Source organism: Pseudozyma flocculosa (assembly GCF_000417875.1).
Source record: "Pseudozyma flocculosa PF-1 unplaced genomic scaffold scaffold00002, whole genome shotgun sequence".
In the NCBI taxonomy this organism is placed as follows: domain Eukaryota; kingdom Fungi; phylum Basidiomycota; class Ustilaginomycetes; order Ustilaginales; family Ustilaginaceae; genus Pseudozyma; species Pseudozyma flocculosa.
Genome location: NW_006920870.1, coordinates 697,690 through 713,209, shown reverse-complemented (window position 1 = coordinate 713,209; position 15,520 = coordinate 697,690). Strand labels below are relative to the sequence as shown.

Below are 15,520 nucleotides of genomic sequence, written 5' to 3'. Positions count from 1 at the left end.
CTCGCGCTCCCGACGCCAGCCGCTGCCACCGGTGCCAGNGCCCACGCTCGTCCGGGCACGGCGGGCATGTTTGAGATCACCGAGAGCGCCCCGGCCTCGGAGCTGCCCGAGCCGCACAGCCCGCGCCGAAGCGTCGAAAAGGCGCCCTTTCGCGAGTCGTCCTTTACCGACCTCAGCGGCTGGACGACGGCGATGCCGACCTCGCCGGCCGCCGCCGCCGGCCGACGTCGCCCGGTGTCGAGCGCGCAAGAGGACGACGTCGACCTGTCGCTGCTGTCGAACCTCGCCGTCCTCTTGCGTGCCGCGGTCCCGCGAGGGACGCAGATCAAGGGCAGCATCGACTACCCGCACAGCTTCACGGGCAAGGACGTGGTGACGACGCTGCAGGACCTCGTCCCGCCGCAGATGGCCGCCACGGCCGCCGGAGAGCCGGACAAGCCGAGCGCGACGCAGCACCGCCGGATCGCGCTGCTCCTCGCCAAGTCGCTCAAGAGCCAGCTCTTTTTCCACGAGGTCGACTGGGGCGAAAACGAGCTGCGCGACGGCGTCGAGGAGGTCTACACCTTTCTCGAAGACAGCCTGGCCGGCCCCGCGGGCGGCGGCGCGGGCGGCGGCGCGGGCTTTGACGGCGACGAGCCGTGGTCTGCCGGGCTCGGCCCGCACAAGAAGCTCGACCTCTCGCTGGGCTTCCCGGACCTCGACGGCGGCCGCGACGAAAAGGGCGGCGGCGACATGGACAAGAAGAAGCGGCTCACCGCAACTTCGACGCGGCTCGGCCTCGAGGAGCTGCCGACGGGCGTCTTTGTCCCGCTGACGCGGTGCTACAGCGCGCTGTGCGGCAAGCCCGGCATCAGCCCGGCGTACGCCTGCTTTAGCCCGTCGTGCCCGAACGCCAGCGTCAGCCGGCTCAACCGCGTGTCGTCGACCAGCTCGTCGGCCGACGACGGCGGCAACCGGGGCGCCGGTGCCCAGCAGGGCGTCGACCAGACGCAGAAAAAGGCCTGGGCAGAGCTGGTGCCGCCGGACCTGCTCAAGAGCATCCCAGCGGCCGAGGTCGCCCGCCAGAACGCCATCCTCGAGACGATCCAAAAGGAGGAGGAGTTCCTATGCGACCTCGAGATCCTCGACAGTCTTTTCGTGAAGGGTTTGCAGAAGCCCAGCGCTGCGGGCGATCCACCGTGAGTCCGCGTGCCGGCCGAGCCCAGTCGCGCCGCGCCGCGCTGACCGACCGAGCTGACCGACCGAGCTGACCGCCCGAGCTGACCGCCGACTCGGCCCACCCCGCCACGCCTGTTTGCAGCCCGCTGCCCATCGGGCCCGAGCGGGACGCCTTTATCGCCGAGGTCTTTGGCAACCACCTCGAGCTGACGGCCCACATCCGCCAGCTCGTCGAGCGCCTGCACGTGCGGCAGCGCGAGGAGAACCCCATTGTGCAGACCATCGGCGACATTTTCCTCGGCGCCGCCCTCGATTGGGGCGACGCCTACGTCCAGTACCTCGTCCACTATCCCCTCGCCATCAGCCGCGTCAAGCGCGAGATGGCCATCAACCCGAGGTTCAAGGCGTTTGTCGAGGTGCGTCCGCGCGTGCCCGCGCATGTTTCGCCGGGCCGCACCTGGCCGGGCCGCACCTGGCCGAGCCGCACCTGGCCGAGCCGCACCTGGCCGAGCCGCCCCTGACCGAATCGCCCGTGACCTCCTCCTCCCGTCCTCCGCGCCCCCCACAGACCTGCCGACGCAACCCGATCGCCCACAAGCACCCACTCGAGAACTTTCTCTTCCGGCCACCGGCCCGGCTGCAGCGGTACCACCTGCACCTCGAGTCGATCCTCAAAAAGACCGAGGAGGGCAACGCGGACCGCGACAGCCTGCAGAACGCCATCGAGATCATCAACGACCAGTGCAAGACGGCGCAGGCGGGCGTCGAGGCGACCGAGGTCAAGGTCAAGATCCGCGAGTACGCCTACAACCTGGCCGCCAAGCGCAACAAGAGCGCCATTGTGAGTCGGTGCTGGTCGGGGGTGGCGGCCGATTCGAGGGGCACGTTGGCTGACCCAGCCCCTCTGCCTGACCCCACGCGCAGGACATGGACCTGCTCAACCCCGAGAGGCAGCTGATCCACCAGGGCAAGGTGCTGCGCAAGCCGGACGCCTTTGACTTTGACTGGACAGAACTGCTCGCGGTGCTGTTTGACAACTACTTTGTCGTCACCAAGCAGAAGCGCAAGGACGAAACCGAGGACGCCGCCGCCGCCTCGCGGTTCGTGCTGGCAAAGAGGGTGAGTGCCGGCGCAGTGGGGCGGGCCCAAACGATCCGGAGCCTGACCACCCGCTGACCACCCGCTGACCATCCGCTGACCACCCGCTGACCATCCGCTGACCACCCGCTGACCACCCGCTGACCATCCGCTCTGGCCCCCCGCGCAGCCGATCCCCGTCGAGATGCTGGAGCTGTCCGGCTTTGCGGACGCGTCGATCTCGCGCTCGATCGGGCTGAGCAACTTCCACATCAGCCGCGAGCGCGAGGCGGGCAACTTTTGGCCGTTTACCGTGTCGCACCTGGGCAGCAAGGTGGAGCCGCTAACGCTGTTTGCGCCGTCCAAGGAGGCGCGGCAGGAGTGGAAGGCGAAGCTCGACGAGGCCATCGGGCTGCGCGCGGCCATCCAGGAGGCCAACAAGGTGTTTGAACCGTTCACGCTGAGCGACGACGTCTTTGCGCTGCCGGCCATGTCGAGCATCGAGCCGGACCGCCCCGTGGCCGGCGCCGACCCGGGCGCGTTCCACGGGCGCGTGACGTGCGCCGTGCCGTTCACGACGCACGACGGCCGCCGGCTCGTGGCCGTGGGCTGCGCCGACGGCGTGTGGATCGGGGCTGCGCAACGACGCGCGCTCGCTGCGCAAGGTGCTCCACCTCAAGCTCGTTACCCAGTGCGCCGTGCTCGAGACGTTTGGCATCTTTGTCGTGCTCGCCGACAAGGTCCTCATCTCGTACAGCCTCGAGGCGCTCGTCCCCAGCGCCACGAGCAACACGGCCGGCCTCCGCCCGCCGCAGAAGCTCAGCGGCAACCGCGACGTCCTCTTTTTCAACATCGGCGTGCTCAAGGACCGCACCCTCCTCGTCTACATGAAGAAAAAGGCCAACGAGAGCGTCTTTCGCGCCCTCGAGCCCGTCCTCAACGCCCCGCGCGCAAACGAGGGCAAGGGCCCCGGCGGCTTCTTTGGCAAGTTTGGCAAGGACTCGAAGAGCTCGGACTGGTTCCGCATCTACAAGGTGCGTCCCCGGCGCGGCGGGCCCCTGGCTCCGGGCGCTGCGACCTCCCGCTGCTTCCCTATTCCGGCCCCACCCGCTGACCCCGCGCCACTCGCCGTTCTTTTCCGGCCACACGCAGACCTTCTTCATCCCCTCGGAGGCGTACTCGATGCAGTTCCTGCGCTCGAAGCTGTGCATCGTGTGCGCGCGCGGCTTCGAAATCATGAACCTCGACAGCCTGCTGCCCGGCACCATCCCCGACTTTGCCCACGCGCCGCGCGACGACCCGCGCGTGCTGAACCTCCAGAAGCGCGTCGAGACGGCGCGCCCGCTGGGCATGTTCAAGACGCTCGACGGCCACTTTTTGCTGTGCTACGACGCGTTTGCCTGCTACGTCGACCGCCTCGGCGAGCCCGTCAAGCTCGACCAGATCATCGAGTGGGAGGGCTACCCCAAGGACGTCGCCTTTGCCGGCCGCTACGTCCTCGCATTCGACAGCCGCTTCATCGAGGTCCGCGACACCCAGTCCGGACAGCTCGTCCAGGTCATCCGCGGAAACGACATCCGCCACGTATCGGGCTGCGGCACCGTCGCCGCCGCCGCCCCACGCGACCCCACCCCGCTCGCCACCGCCCTCGACGCAGACGCCAACCCCGTCATCTTTGTCAAGCGCCAGCGCGCCCACGGCCGCGTCGCTTTCGACTTCCAGGCCGTCTACGAACTCGCACCCACCGGCCCACCCATCGCACTCACAAACAACCCCGCCTTTGCACGCTCAAACACCGTCCTCTCCGCAAGCTCCAGAACCAGCAGCAACAACCCCACCTCCTCCGCAGGCTGGATATGAGCCAAGCGCGCCCCCCGCTTCGCACCCATCGAATCCCATCCTTTTTTTGTACTCTACGCAGCGAGCCGAACGATCCCTTCGAAATTTGCGAGAAGCTGGCTGGGCGTGCTGCGCGGTGGCGGAGCCCCCCAAGTGAGTCGGATCGAAGTGCGGCTGTGTGGGCAGGCTGGCTGCGCGGAGGTACCCACGGTACCGGTCGCAGGGGAAGAGAGGCGACGGTCTCGGATGTAGATGCCTGCAGAGACGCGGAGCGGTGATCCGGCGGCGAGATGGATGTGCAGCGATGAGGGGGTCTGCTCTCGTCGCAATCGTCGCTGAGCCGGGCGCTTTATGAGATGCGAGGGTGTGGCCGTGGCTGGAGCTGGAAGAGCTTGCTACCCGAGACGGAAGATGGCCGCTGATTGCACCGCGAGCGGCCACGTTCGGTTGAGGAAATCAGATCCATGGTGAGAAGAAGGTTGTGCGACCGGGATGCCAAGAGCAGCCCACGAGCGCAACGGCTGCAGGTCTACACCGCACCATAGCGACGACACGACATCGCGCGGCCTCGGCAGGTCCTTGCATCACCTCGACCCTGGTAGCCGCGTGCCTCTGCTCTCGAGATAGGCACCCGGGGGAGGGAGGTGGATGATCAGTTGCGCCCAATATCGGAGGGAAGTCAAGACCAGAGATTCGGTGTGGGACAGTCGAGGTGGGGGCCGATCCGGCGCATGAGCAGCGGTGGGGACTTCGGCGGGGACATCGGTGGGGCAGGTGGCACGAGCGACGCGCCCCCACCGCTCCACCAAAAAAAAAAAATTAAAAAGGACGTACAGTTCGTCGCCACGCTCCGTGACTCCGCGGAGAGATCATATATGCTCTTTTTGGGCACTTTTTCAGTCGACTTAGCCAAGTGGTTCAAGGCGTTGGTCTTGAAAATCGGGCCGCCCGATTCATTAACCAATGGGCTCCGCCCGCGTAGGTTCGAATCCTGCAGTCGACGGTCCTGCTTTTGCAGCGTTTTGAAGAAGGGTTATGGCACGTCGAGGAGGTGAGGATCGCGTTTTTTTTTCTTTTCGAGGCGGCAAGGGTTTGTACGCGGGGTGCGAAGGCCTGGCGGCGGGGAAAATCAAATTTCCGGCTCGCGTGGTGTGGGGCGGTACCACCGTAGCTGCGGGGGCGCGTCGCCTTCATGCGACGTCCCCACCGGCCGCCCGGCGACCCACCTCCCCGCAGACCCACCAAGCGACGCACAGGCCCACGAATGCACAGGCCGCCCGAGTTCAACGCTGCCCAAGCGATTGGCGGCCCGTTCGCGACTGGGCGGCCCCGCTGGACGGGTGTGCAGAGGCCAACGGCAGGCAAATGAGGTCGGCGTCCAACACTCGTCGTAGCAGCTCGCCGAGGCAGCACAAGTGTTTCCGAGCGGCAGGCACTTTCGCTGCACCCGCAGACGCTTGCGACAGCGGGCATACGGCTTGCACTTCGACACCAGGCAGGCCTAGCTAATGTCGATGCTGGCGCGCCCTCATCGTTGTTGGTATGCCGCAAGGAGAGTCGCTTGAGCTCACGGAGACCATGTACGCTTCCGCAAAGCAGGATGGAGTGCGTGCGCATTCGTGACACTTGTTGCGGCCAGTCGTCTGACCGCATCTCGAGACTTCGCTCTCGGGAGCGCAGCTGACTGTGAGCGCTTCCCGGCTTCGGTATCGGACCGTTCCAGACAAGATGGCGTGCCCAGGAGCCGTGTGAGTGCCTTGTCCAGGCTGCAGTCACACAGCGCTAAAGCCCGTGCAGGCAGCCAAAGGAAGCGGGCCCGTCAGCAGCGCGGGCAACGTGTTCTTCTCTGCCGTGATGCGGGCAATTTCCCCTGTCCCCCTCTCCCCTTTTTCCTGCTGTGCAAGAATGAAGACGCTCTTAGGAGGCTACATGATCTGTTGCAGATACTTTCAGCAATGAAACAGCCTTTATGGACTGATGAGGCACGCTGATGCACTGTCTCACACAGGTCATGAAGGCTGACATTGAGCCCAAAGGGCTGTGGCAAGCAGACGGCTGTCATCAAGGTCAGCTTCCTCATTGACAACAACAGGTTCACCAAGGGCTGAGCCCTTTGCCTGCTCAGCACATTGCACAAGACTGGCTCTGAAGAAGACAACAAGGAGTTCAGGGTGCAGTGTGGCTCTCTGATGCTGACAGCACCAAGAGTGGCCCAGGTGCAAGGTACATGAGTCAAGCACTGCTCTTCTAGCTACACCACCTGCCAAGATGATGCTGCAGCTCTTTGGCAGTTCTGCAGCAAGGACAGAGTGGCATGTTCATGTGCTTGTTGACAGCTGCAGTCATGCAGGCCTATTGCTGCTAGGACTGATGGGCAGATGATGCCATCTCAAGGTGCAGCAGAAACCTGTGTACATTGCTGCTTCAGCATTGCAGCTGGATCTGGCCAGTCCTGAAGGCAAACTTGCCATTGAGCGCAAAGGCATGGCCCTTGCTCAAGACAATCTCCTCGCTTTTGCTGTGGATGTTTCTGCAGCCTGCAGTCATCCTCTTGGCGATGGTGTGCTGCTTGGCGCCGCAGGTGAGGTCAATGCCAGAAGCACAGTGAAACGTCTCGAGTTCCTCTTTGACAACTTGGCTGTTGTGGCCGGTGTTGTAGAGGATCAGGAGCTTGGACGAGGAGTGCTGGGCGATGACAGAGATGTGGACCGGCCTGCAGGTGCCTGCACTGAAGATGACACTGATGCTCTTCTGCTGCAGACTCTTGACAAGCGGCTGGATTGCCAGCCAGCGGAGTTGCTCGCGGAGCGCATTGTTGACGAGGCTGCGCGAGCGCTCAAAGACCTTGGTACGGTCATGGTCGATGCTGACCTGGACAGGGCCCCGCGTCAGGCTCTTGATCAGGCGCGTAACCTGTCTGCGGGCTCTTCAGATGCCACACCCCGCATCCTGTAGCCCTCTGACAAACTGCCTGGTGCAGCACAGGCAGATGGTGGCTTGCAGATGCAGCCTTGCAGTGAGAGCCAGTCAGATGGTGCAGACTGTTGATCAGTCAGTCAGTCAGACTTAGTCAGAGTGCACAAGGAGCAGCACAGATGAGGGGAAAGCAGTTGAGTGCAGCAGGTGATGTTGCAGCAGGTGATGATGCTGCAAGTGATGTTGCAGCAGGGGTGATGTAGCTGGCAGGTTGCAGCAGCAGCAGCAGCAGCAGCAGCAGCAGCAGCAGCAGCAGCAGCACGAAGCCCTCAGGGCAGCCGGCCAGGTGTGGAGGCGGGCTGGCCAGAAGCAGAGGGGAGCGTGTGTGATTTTTGGAAAGGGGCCCTGGCCTGGCTGGCTGGCTGCGCACTCGAGCTCAAATGGCCCCTGTCGGCTGCATCGCACCTTTCCTCCCGACCGCCACCATCCCCGTCACCCCAGGGAAACCCCGTCGCTGACCGGCCCCTTCCTCAGCTTCGCCTCGTGCCCACTCTCCCTCCGCCGTCCGCCTCGCATCCATCGCCTGCTCGCCTGTCTGTCCTCGCTCACAGACCGACGCCACCGACCGCCCAGCATGTCGTCGCAGCCGGCAAGGCGCCCCAAGGTCACCGTCAAGCTGAAGCCGCGCGGAGCTGCGGGCGCCGCGGCCAGCACCGCAGCCGCTTCCGCTTCCGCTGCCCACGACTCCATGTCCGGTCGCAACGGAGGCGGCGCGGGTGACGACGACGACGACGACGACGACGACGACGACGACGACGGCGATGACGACTCGGGCGACGACTACACCGGCACCTCTTCTAGCCGCTCGAGGATGGCAAAGGGTAAGGGCAAGGGCAAGACGGCGGTGTCCAACCCGGCCACGGCACCGGGCGGCGGGGGCAGCGACGACGACGGCGAGGGCGAACTGCGCTTCCACAGCCGCGACTTTACCAAGATGCCGCTGAAGCTAGACCACGCCAGCCGCCCGCTGTGGATCTCGCCGGACGACGGGCACATCATCCTCGAGGGGTTCAGCCCGCTCGCCGAGCAGGCGCAGGACTTCCTCATCGCCATCTCGGAGCCCGTCAGCCGACCTGCGCACATCCACGAGTACAAGCTGACGCCGTACTCGCTGTATGCGGCCGTCTCGGTGGGCCTGCAGCCCAACGACATCATCGAGGTGCTCAACCGCCTGAGCAAGGTGCCCGTGCCCGAGTCGGTGCTCGACTTCATCCGCGAGTACACGGCGAGCTTCGGCAAGATCAAGCTGGTGCTCAAGCAGAACCGCTACTTTGTCGAGAGCGCTCACCCGGACATCCTCCAGATGCTGCTGCGCGACGACATCATCGGCGCGGCGCGGGTGCGCGAGGACCCCAGCGCGGCCAAGTCGGGCCGGCTCGAGGTGCTGGGCAAGGCGCAGGCGCCGACCAAGGGCGACCTGGTCATCCCGGGCACCGAGAGCGCGGCGAGGAAGGCCAAGCAGGCGGGAGGCGCGGCCCGCGCGCCGACGGGACCGCCCGCCGAGTCTTCGCAGGCGGCGCGGCGGGAGGACGAGGCGGACCTGTTTTCGGCCATCATCGGCGTCGACGAGGCCGACGAGCTCGACGAGGACGACACCGTGCACAGCTTCGAGATCGCCGAAGAGTACATTGAGCAGGTCAAGAAGCGGTGCAACGACATCGGCTACCCGATGCTCGAGGAGTACGACTTCCGCAACGACCAGCTCAACGCCGACCTCGAGATCGACCTCAAGCCCATCACGCACATCCGCCCCTACCAGGAAAAGAGCCTGGCCAAGATGTTTGGCAACGGCCGAGCGCGGAGCGGCATCATTGTGCTGCCGTGCGGCGCGGGCAAGACGCTGGTGGGCATCACGGCGGCGTGCACCATCAAAAAGAGCTGCCTGGTGCTGTGCACCAGCAGCGTCAGCGTGATGCAGTGGCGCCAGCAGTTCCTGCAGTGGAGCAACATCCAGGACAGCCAGATCAGCGTCTTTACGGCCGACCAAAAGGAAAAGTTCTCGGGCGCCGCGGGCATCGTCGTCTCGACCTACTCCATGGTGGCCAATACGGGCAAGCGCGCGCACATGTCGCAAAAGATGATGAACTTCCTCGAGAGCCGCGAGTGGGGCTTCATCCTGCTCGACGAGGTCCACGTCGTGCCGGCCAGCATGTTCCGCCGCGTCCTGACCAAGATCAAGGCGCACTCGAAGCTCGGCCTGACGGCGACGCTGGTGCGCGAGGACGAAAAGATCGACGAGCTCAACTTCCTCGTCGGCCCCAAGCTCTACGAGGCCAACTGGATGGACCTCGCCGCCAAGGGCCACATCGCCACGGTCCAGTGCGCCGAGGTGTGGTGCCCCATGACGCCCGAGTTCTACCGCGAGTACCTGCGCGAAAAGAGCCGCAAAAAGATGCTCCTCTACTGCATGAACCCGCAAAAGTTCCAGGCCTGCCAGTTCCTCATCGACTACCACGAGAATCGCGGCGACAAGATCATCGTCTTTTCCGACAACGTCTACGCCCTCGAGGCGTACGCCTTCAAGCTCAAGAAGCCCTTCATCCACGGCGGCACCGCCCACGTCGAGCGCATGCGCATCCTGCAGAACTTCCAGCACAACCCGCTCGTCAACACCATCTTCCTCTCCAAGGTCGGCGACACGTCCATCGACCTGCCCGAGGCCACCTGCCTGATCCAGGTGTCGTCGCACTTTGGCTCGCGCCGCCAGGAGGCGCAGCGCCTCGGCCGCATCCTCCGGGCCAAGCGCAGGAACGACGAGGGATTCAACGCCTTCTTCTACAGCCTCGTCAGCAAGGACACGTCCGAGATGTTCTACTCGACCAAGCGCCAGCAGTTCCTCATCGACCAGGGCTACGCCTTCCGCGTCATCACCCACCTCGTCGGCATGGAGGACATGCCCGGCCTCGTCTACAGGACCCAGGAGGAGCAGATCGAGCTGCTGCAGAGCGTCCTCATCGCCAACGAGAGCGCCGCCGACCTCGGCTCCGACCTCCGCGGCGGCGAGTGGGCCGATGACCTCAGCGCCAGCGCCGCGTCCGCCTCGTCGCGCGGCCGCAACGCCGCCGCCGGACCCTCGAACCTGGCCGGCGGCGTCGCCAAGGCCCAGCGCACCACGGGCAGCCTCAACGCCCTCAGCGGCGCACAGCACATGTCCTACATCGAGCGCAACCGCTCCGTCAACAAGACGCTCAACAAGGACCAGGGCAGGCACAAGCTCTTCCAGAAGAGGGCGGCCAGCGCCAAAAAGAGGGGCCAGGACGACTAGGCCCGGTTCCCCCTCGCCGCCGTCCCTACACTGTTTCGTTGCAACCCCCACCCTGAACCGCTTCGACGACACACCCGACATTGAATGGCCAACCGCACAACAGCCCCACAAGGTTCGCACGCAGGGGGCGCCGACGCGCACATCGAGCATCCAGCCCGCCGTCAACGCCCTCCCATTGACACTCGAGGCAACCAGCGTGGACTCCTGACATCGCACCGCGCCACAGCCGCAAGAGCCGCAGTGGGATCGTCTCATCTTGACCTTCACCCTGCGTGCACCTCTGGCTCGCTCGAGGGTCGCCCCCTGGGCCCAAAGGCTATAAGAACCGCCCTCCTCGGGCTTCCCATCGATTCGAAACTCGCATCCATCATCGTCCCCTCTCGCATCCCCGGTCACCACACTGTATAGCTACCCGTCTCAACCATGAAGCAGACCCTCACCTTGTTCTCCATTGCCGTCACCCTGCTGGCAGGACGCTGCGCGGGCGGAGCGGCCACGTCGGCTGGAACCTCGAACGTGCCCGGCGCTGGCCAGGTGGTGGTCAAGCAGGTGAATGGCGCGCCCAACATCTGCTTCTACGCCGCCAAGGACAGCTACCAGGCCACCTGGTTCATTGCCAACAAAAAGGGCGGCTCGAGCATCTCCAACGTGCCCTACTACTTTGGCGACAGCTGCACCGACGCCACCTCGACGCCCGCCATGCACCAGGCCTACACCGACTTCCTCGACCCCAAGCTCGCGGCTGGAAAGTACTACGTCGATGGTGAGTGGCCGTCCGTGGCCAGGCTGCCCGTTCGCCGCACGCACAGACGCCGTCGCTGACCGGTCAGTCTTGCGTGGATCGACGGCGGCGCAGTCAACGACCACTACTATCCCATCCCGGCCTTTTCGTTTGGCGGCGGCGGCGGCAAGTGAGGCCCCGGTCGGTGTCCCTCGGCGAACGGGCGCCGCGCCCTTCGCTGTCCGCCACTCCGCGTCGCCTCCCGTCTCTTTCCCAGCCCATCCCCCATTGATCCCTCCTCTCCTTCCCCCTCCCCTCCACGGTCCGATTGTCCGATCACATTGGCTCGATCCGTTTGAATGAGAGACATGACCGTGATTGTGGGGACGACGGGGTGCGACTGAATGAAAAGGCCGACGAGGCAGAGCTACCCGGTTGAAGAGCCGGCCAGTCATCGCTCCGGCGACCCACTTCGGCGACGGCCCTCCTCACAGCCATCCTCGGCAGCCGTTCCATGTCCAAGTGAGGTGGGGCCATCCTGCCGGGACGAGGCGTCCGGGCCGAGATGAGCAGGTGGGGGTTGGCTTTCGATGCTCGACGAGGACGCTGGCAGGTTCCCAGCTTATATAGGAAGACAACGGCGCGGAAGCTGACCCCCCATTTGGCATCCTTCGCAACCCACTCACACACACCCACGCACCTGTCCCTGCAAGCAATCAGACCGCGATGAAGTTCCTGTCCCCTCTCCTCGTCTCTGGCCTACTCGCCTCCTCGGCCGTGTCCGTCCTGGCCCAATCGCCCGGTACGAAGGTGGTGAAGAACATTCACTTCGACAACTACGGTACTTTCTCCATCCAGAGGGACGGACTCAAGCACCTCTTCATGTTCGATGCCGACGATGGCACCGTCGCCCACTCGTGGACGCTGGCCGAGCGCAAGGGCACCTCGTGGCAGTATGTGATCGGCGTGATGAGCACAGGCTTCGGGGCCTATGCCAACAATGACGTCCACCGGCTTGGCGTCTGGGACGAGCTCAACTCGCCCCACCTGGACTTGACCAGGTACGAGATCGTCTACAGTACGTGGATCATTCCGGCGAGCCTGCGATACAAGGACTCTGCTCAACCGATCTGCTCACCGTCTCCCCTGAATGTTTGGCGCTCACGGCTTTTCAGTGAACTATGGCAAGGACACGCCGCTCCCCATCAACAGGCCGTTGCAAGTGCCCCACAACTGAGGCGCAAAGGACTGTTCCATGCATACCAGGCGAGGTGGGGGGGAGTCAGCTTACCGGCGAAGGTCGCTCGGCCTGGGACGCGCAGGTGGGGTGGCTCTACGGGCTCGACGAGGACGCAGGCGGGTTCCCACCACCGTGTATACAACATGTCTCGATGGGGCCCACCGAAATGGGAGCTACTCCCATTCCACCCATTCCTCCCCCGTTCCCCTCCCTCCGAGTACATATCGCATTCAGCCACCATGAAGTTCTTCGCCCCCGCCCTCGTCTCGGCCCTGTTTGCATCCTTGGCCTCGCCTGTTCTGGCCGAGGCGCAGGAGCCAAAGCTGGTCGAGCGCGCTCAGGAGCAGATGATCAAGACGGCCAACTGGCACGCCTTCGGTACCTTTTCGTTGAACGTCGACGCAGTCTACGGCATTCGCCTCTTTCATTTGACGGCCAACGAGAACGACATGAACCACATCTGGCAGCTCGTCGAGCGGGACGGCAACGACTGGAAGCCCGTCACGGGAGAGATGGCCTCGGGCTACAGCTACACGACCGCCTACGACAGCCACGAGCTCCAAGTGTGGAACGAGCTCAACTCGCCCCTCCTCGACCTCCAAAAGTACTGCATTTTGTTCAGTACGTCGTCAGTCACCCAGCATCGGGCATACCCCACGAGCACAGGCTGACTGTCTATCCCCTCTGTCTTCTGCTCTGGCGCTGCAGCGTACCATAGCGCAACTACCCCTCTCGCCATCGACCACGTGCTGCAACGCCCGGTCAGCTGAGCCAGGCGTCAAGATCAGCGCCGGTGTGCGGTCGTCTCCGTGCCGCCGGATACGCGCGAAAGGGTTGGATTGGAAGCTTCGCTGATGCAGAAGGAGGGGACGGGGGCAGGGTATAGCGAGGATACGAGGACGGCCGGGCCCGTAGCGGAGTGGATACGAGGGGCGGGTACGAGGGAACCAGTAGACTACAGAGTGCGCGAGGAGCGCGAGGGAGGGGGACAGACGGTCTAGTCGGGTGGATAGGTGCGACGATGCGGTCTTGACAGCGGGACATACGCGCGGCGACTAGCAGATGACGCAGCCGCCTCCGGATTCCTTTGCGCCTCTTGCTCTTGCCCCGGCGGCCACCTTTGCAGCCTCGACAAAGGCCTCGCTGACGCCGCGGTTGAACTTGGCACTGCACTCGAGATAGCGCGTCGCCTTTATCCTCCTCGCGGTCTGTTCGATGGGACGTGAGTGGGCAGAGACGGGATCAATCGACGCGGTTCCGCCAGTCAGACAAAGGCGTCCACTGCTACGACGACGACGCGACGACCGCAACGCACCTGGAGGCCGACCTCGTACGTGATGGGCACGTCGCCCGTCTTTGAGAGCTTTTCGAGGACGCGGTCGTCTTGCCGCAGGTCGCACTTGAGCGAGACGAGGACGATGCGGACGCCGGGACAGTGGTCGTGGATCTCTGGTACCCACTGCACGGTCGGAGTGTAAGGAGTGGCACGGCTCGTGTGTCAGCGTGTCTCGCGGACTCAGAAGCCTGGTCCAAAGAGCAGCGCAGCTCGACGACTTACTCGCGAAACGACGTTTTCTAAGCTGACCGGATTGTCCGCCTGCGGCAAGGACGAGCAGGGGTCACGCAGGGGCCGTGCAGCCAGGTCAGTCTCTGCCGTCACCCAGCACGCAGCTCCGGACCGCCATCTGGACTCACGGAAAAGCAGAGCATGACTACATGCGTATCGGCGTAGCTGAGGCTCCTCAGCTTGTCAAACTCCTCCTGGCCCGCCGTGTCCCACAGCGAGAGCTCCATGGGCCCGACGCCGTCGACGTCTAGCGTCTCGACGTAGTTTTCAAACACGGTCGGTTCACTGCGGGGCGTGAGTGCGTGACGAGGCGGTGAGGAGAGGTCGGCGAGTGTCAGTGGCGATATCAGGACGAAGGGGAGGAGGGCGAGGCAGATGCGAGGGACTCACTAGGCTTGTGGAAAGTATCCGCGGGTAAAGACGTTGAGCAGCGACGTCTTTCCGCACGCTCCGTCGCCGAGCACGAGGATCTTGCGCGAAAGGCGGCCGCGTGATGTGGTGCCGTCCGACCCGCCGGCTAGACCGCAGAACGACATGGATGGTGTTCGTGCCTTTCCCTCGTCGTCGTCGTCGTCTTTGATGGGGGGAGGGTGGGGCTGCTTGGTGCCAATAGAGATCGCAGAATGGAGGAGATGGTGGTGGTGAAGGTGGGTCGCGGAGTGGACGTCGAGTGGCGTAGGGTGGCGTTGGGATGATGGTAGTGCAGTACGTGGCAGGGAATCGAGAAAGGCCGAAGGGAGGTCAGAGGGAGTGAGGGCCAGCGAGAGAGGCGGTGCAAAGGCGAGAGGACGAGGACGAGGGCGGCCTGGCCTGCAGGGTGGAGTTTTATTTCAGCCGTGTTGCATGCGCGCTGCGGGGCGGGGGCAGCGGGACGGGCAGGCAGGCAGGCAGGCAGGCAAACAGATAGAGGGGCCGTCGGTGTTGGTCTCGCTCGCCCTCGCCTGCTTTCCTGACCTGACCCGCTCATCGAGTCGCGCGTGGATGTTGAATTCAGCTCAGCCCCCGGCTCAAACGACGGCGCAGCTGAAACGCGCCCACACAAACGACGTCGACGCCCCCCATCCTCCATCCTCCATCCTCCATCCTCGCCCGTCTCGCCAGTCACCGACCACCCTCTTTTTCGCTCGCCGCAGGCTTGCTGTTGGTACACTTGCATTCGTCTCTCTCTTTCGCCTCTATACACGTGTTGTCTACGCGGATAAAACATGGTGTGCCTGGTCCGGTCCGACGACGGGGCGCGCGGACGCCACCTCACCTCTTGGACAGGTCAATCAGAGGCTGCCCCTCGGTGCGCAGCCTGCGCTGCCGCTCAATGGCCTCTTCCCTCCGCCTCGCCTCCTGGGCGGCAAACGTGTTGACGGGCACCGACCGCATCGCCTCGCTCGCATTCTTGATGGCAATGTCGGCGAGCAGGCTGCCCTTTTCAAACGGCCCGCTGAAAGCCTCGCGGCTAATCAGCGGCGGGACCTCGGGTTGGATCAGGGGCGGCGGCGCATCCGAGGGCACACCTGGCACCGCCGGGGTGGGGCCCGCAGACGGTCCCGCACCGTTGCCTCGACCGCCGGGACGTCGCGCCGTGTTGCGCCGCGACAGGCCGCCGTTGCTCGCCGCCGACCGCGTGGGGCCCATGGCGACCGAGTCGAGGCCAACGACGCCGCCGCTGGGGCCCTCGAGGGC

At 64.6% G+C, this 15,520-nt stretch overlaps 8 protein-coding genes across 8 annotated transcripts in view; 5 read left to right on the top strand and 3 right to left on the bottom strand.

Annotated features, from left to right (window-relative positions):
* Window positions 1–66: 66 nt before the first annotated feature.
* Window positions 67–4,095, top strand: PFL1_00891 (uncharacterized protein; the record flags this gene model as incomplete). The annotated part of the gene is made up of 7 exons (XM_007878392.1): window positions 67–1,178; window positions 1,301–1,574; window positions 1,727–1,999; window positions 2,083–2,277; window positions 2,426–2,800; window positions 2,901–3,269; window positions 3,388–4,095. 7 exons carry the CDS (start codon window positions 67–69, stop codon window positions 4,093–4,095), a joined length of 3,306 nt encoding a protein of 1,101 aa, XP_007876583.1.
* A 2,403-nt stretch (window positions 4,096–6,498) lies between these two features.
* PFL1_00890 (uncharacterized protein) lies at window positions 6,499–7,022 on the bottom strand (the record flags this gene model as incomplete). The annotated part of the gene is made up of 2 exons (XM_007878391.1): window positions 6,499–6,945; window positions 7,014–7,022. 2 exons carry the CDS (start codon window positions 7,020–7,022, stop codon window positions 6,499–6,501), a joined length of 456 nt encoding a protein of 151 aa, XP_007876582.1.
* Window positions 7,023–7,624: 602 nt separating this feature from the next.
* On the top strand, window positions 7,625–10,315 carry PFL1_00889 (uncharacterized protein; the record flags this gene model as incomplete). Its single annotated transcript, XM_007878390.1, has 1 exon — window positions 7,625–10,315. The coding sequence occupies one exon, from the start codon at window positions 7,625–7,627 to the stop codon at window positions 10,313–10,315; it is 2,691 nt and encodes an 896-aa protein (XP_007876581.1).
* Window positions 10,316–10,738: 423 nt separating this feature from the next.
* On the top strand, window positions 10,739–11,230 carry PFL1_00888 (uncharacterized protein; the record flags this gene model as incomplete). The annotated part of the gene is made up of 2 exons (XM_007878389.1): window positions 10,739–11,078; window positions 11,172–11,230. The coding sequence occupies 2 exons, from the start codon at window positions 10,739–10,741 to the stop codon at window positions 11,228–11,230; spliced, it is 399 nt and encodes a 132-aa protein (XP_007876580.1).
* Window positions 11,231–11,762: 532 nt separating this feature from the next.
* On the top strand, window positions 11,763–12,273 carry PFL1_00887 (uncharacterized protein; the record flags this gene model as incomplete). The annotated part of the gene is made up of 2 exons (XM_007878388.1): window positions 11,763–12,114; window positions 12,212–12,273. 2 exons carry the CDS (start codon window positions 11,763–11,765, stop codon window positions 12,271–12,273), a joined length of 414 nt encoding a protein of 137 aa, XP_007876579.1.
* A 242-nt stretch (window positions 12,274–12,515) lies between these two features.
* PFL1_00886 (uncharacterized protein) lies at window positions 12,516–13,046 on the top strand (the record flags this gene model as incomplete). The annotated part of the gene is made up of 2 exons (XM_007878387.1): window positions 12,516–12,897; window positions 12,985–13,046. The coding sequence occupies 2 exons, from the start codon at window positions 12,516–12,518 to the stop codon at window positions 13,044–13,046; spliced, it is 444 nt and encodes a 147-aa protein (XP_007876578.1).
* A 285-nt stretch (window positions 13,047–13,331) lies between these two features.
* Window positions 13,332–14,379, bottom strand: PFL1_00885 (uncharacterized protein; the record flags this gene model as incomplete). Its single annotated transcript, XM_007878386.1, has 5 exons — window positions 13,332–13,484; window positions 13,592–13,735; window positions 13,835–13,873; window positions 13,972–14,128; window positions 14,234–14,379. The coding sequence occupies 5 exons, from the start codon at window positions 14,377–14,379 to the stop codon at window positions 13,332–13,334; spliced, it is 639 nt and encodes a 212-aa protein (XP_007876577.1).
* A 914-nt stretch (window positions 14,380–15,293) lies between these two features.
* The window catches only part of PFL1_00884 (uncharacterized protein), a gene marked incomplete at both ends in the record, with an annotated part of 6,705 nt that continues 6,478 nt past the window's right edge, over window positions 15,294–15,520 (bottom strand). Inside the window, one exon of the mRNA XM_007878385.1 lies at window positions 15,294–15,520. This exon is cut by the window's right edge and continues 6,478 nt beyond it. Within this exon, the coding sequence (XP_007876576.1) occupies window positions 15,294–15,520 (227 nt within the window).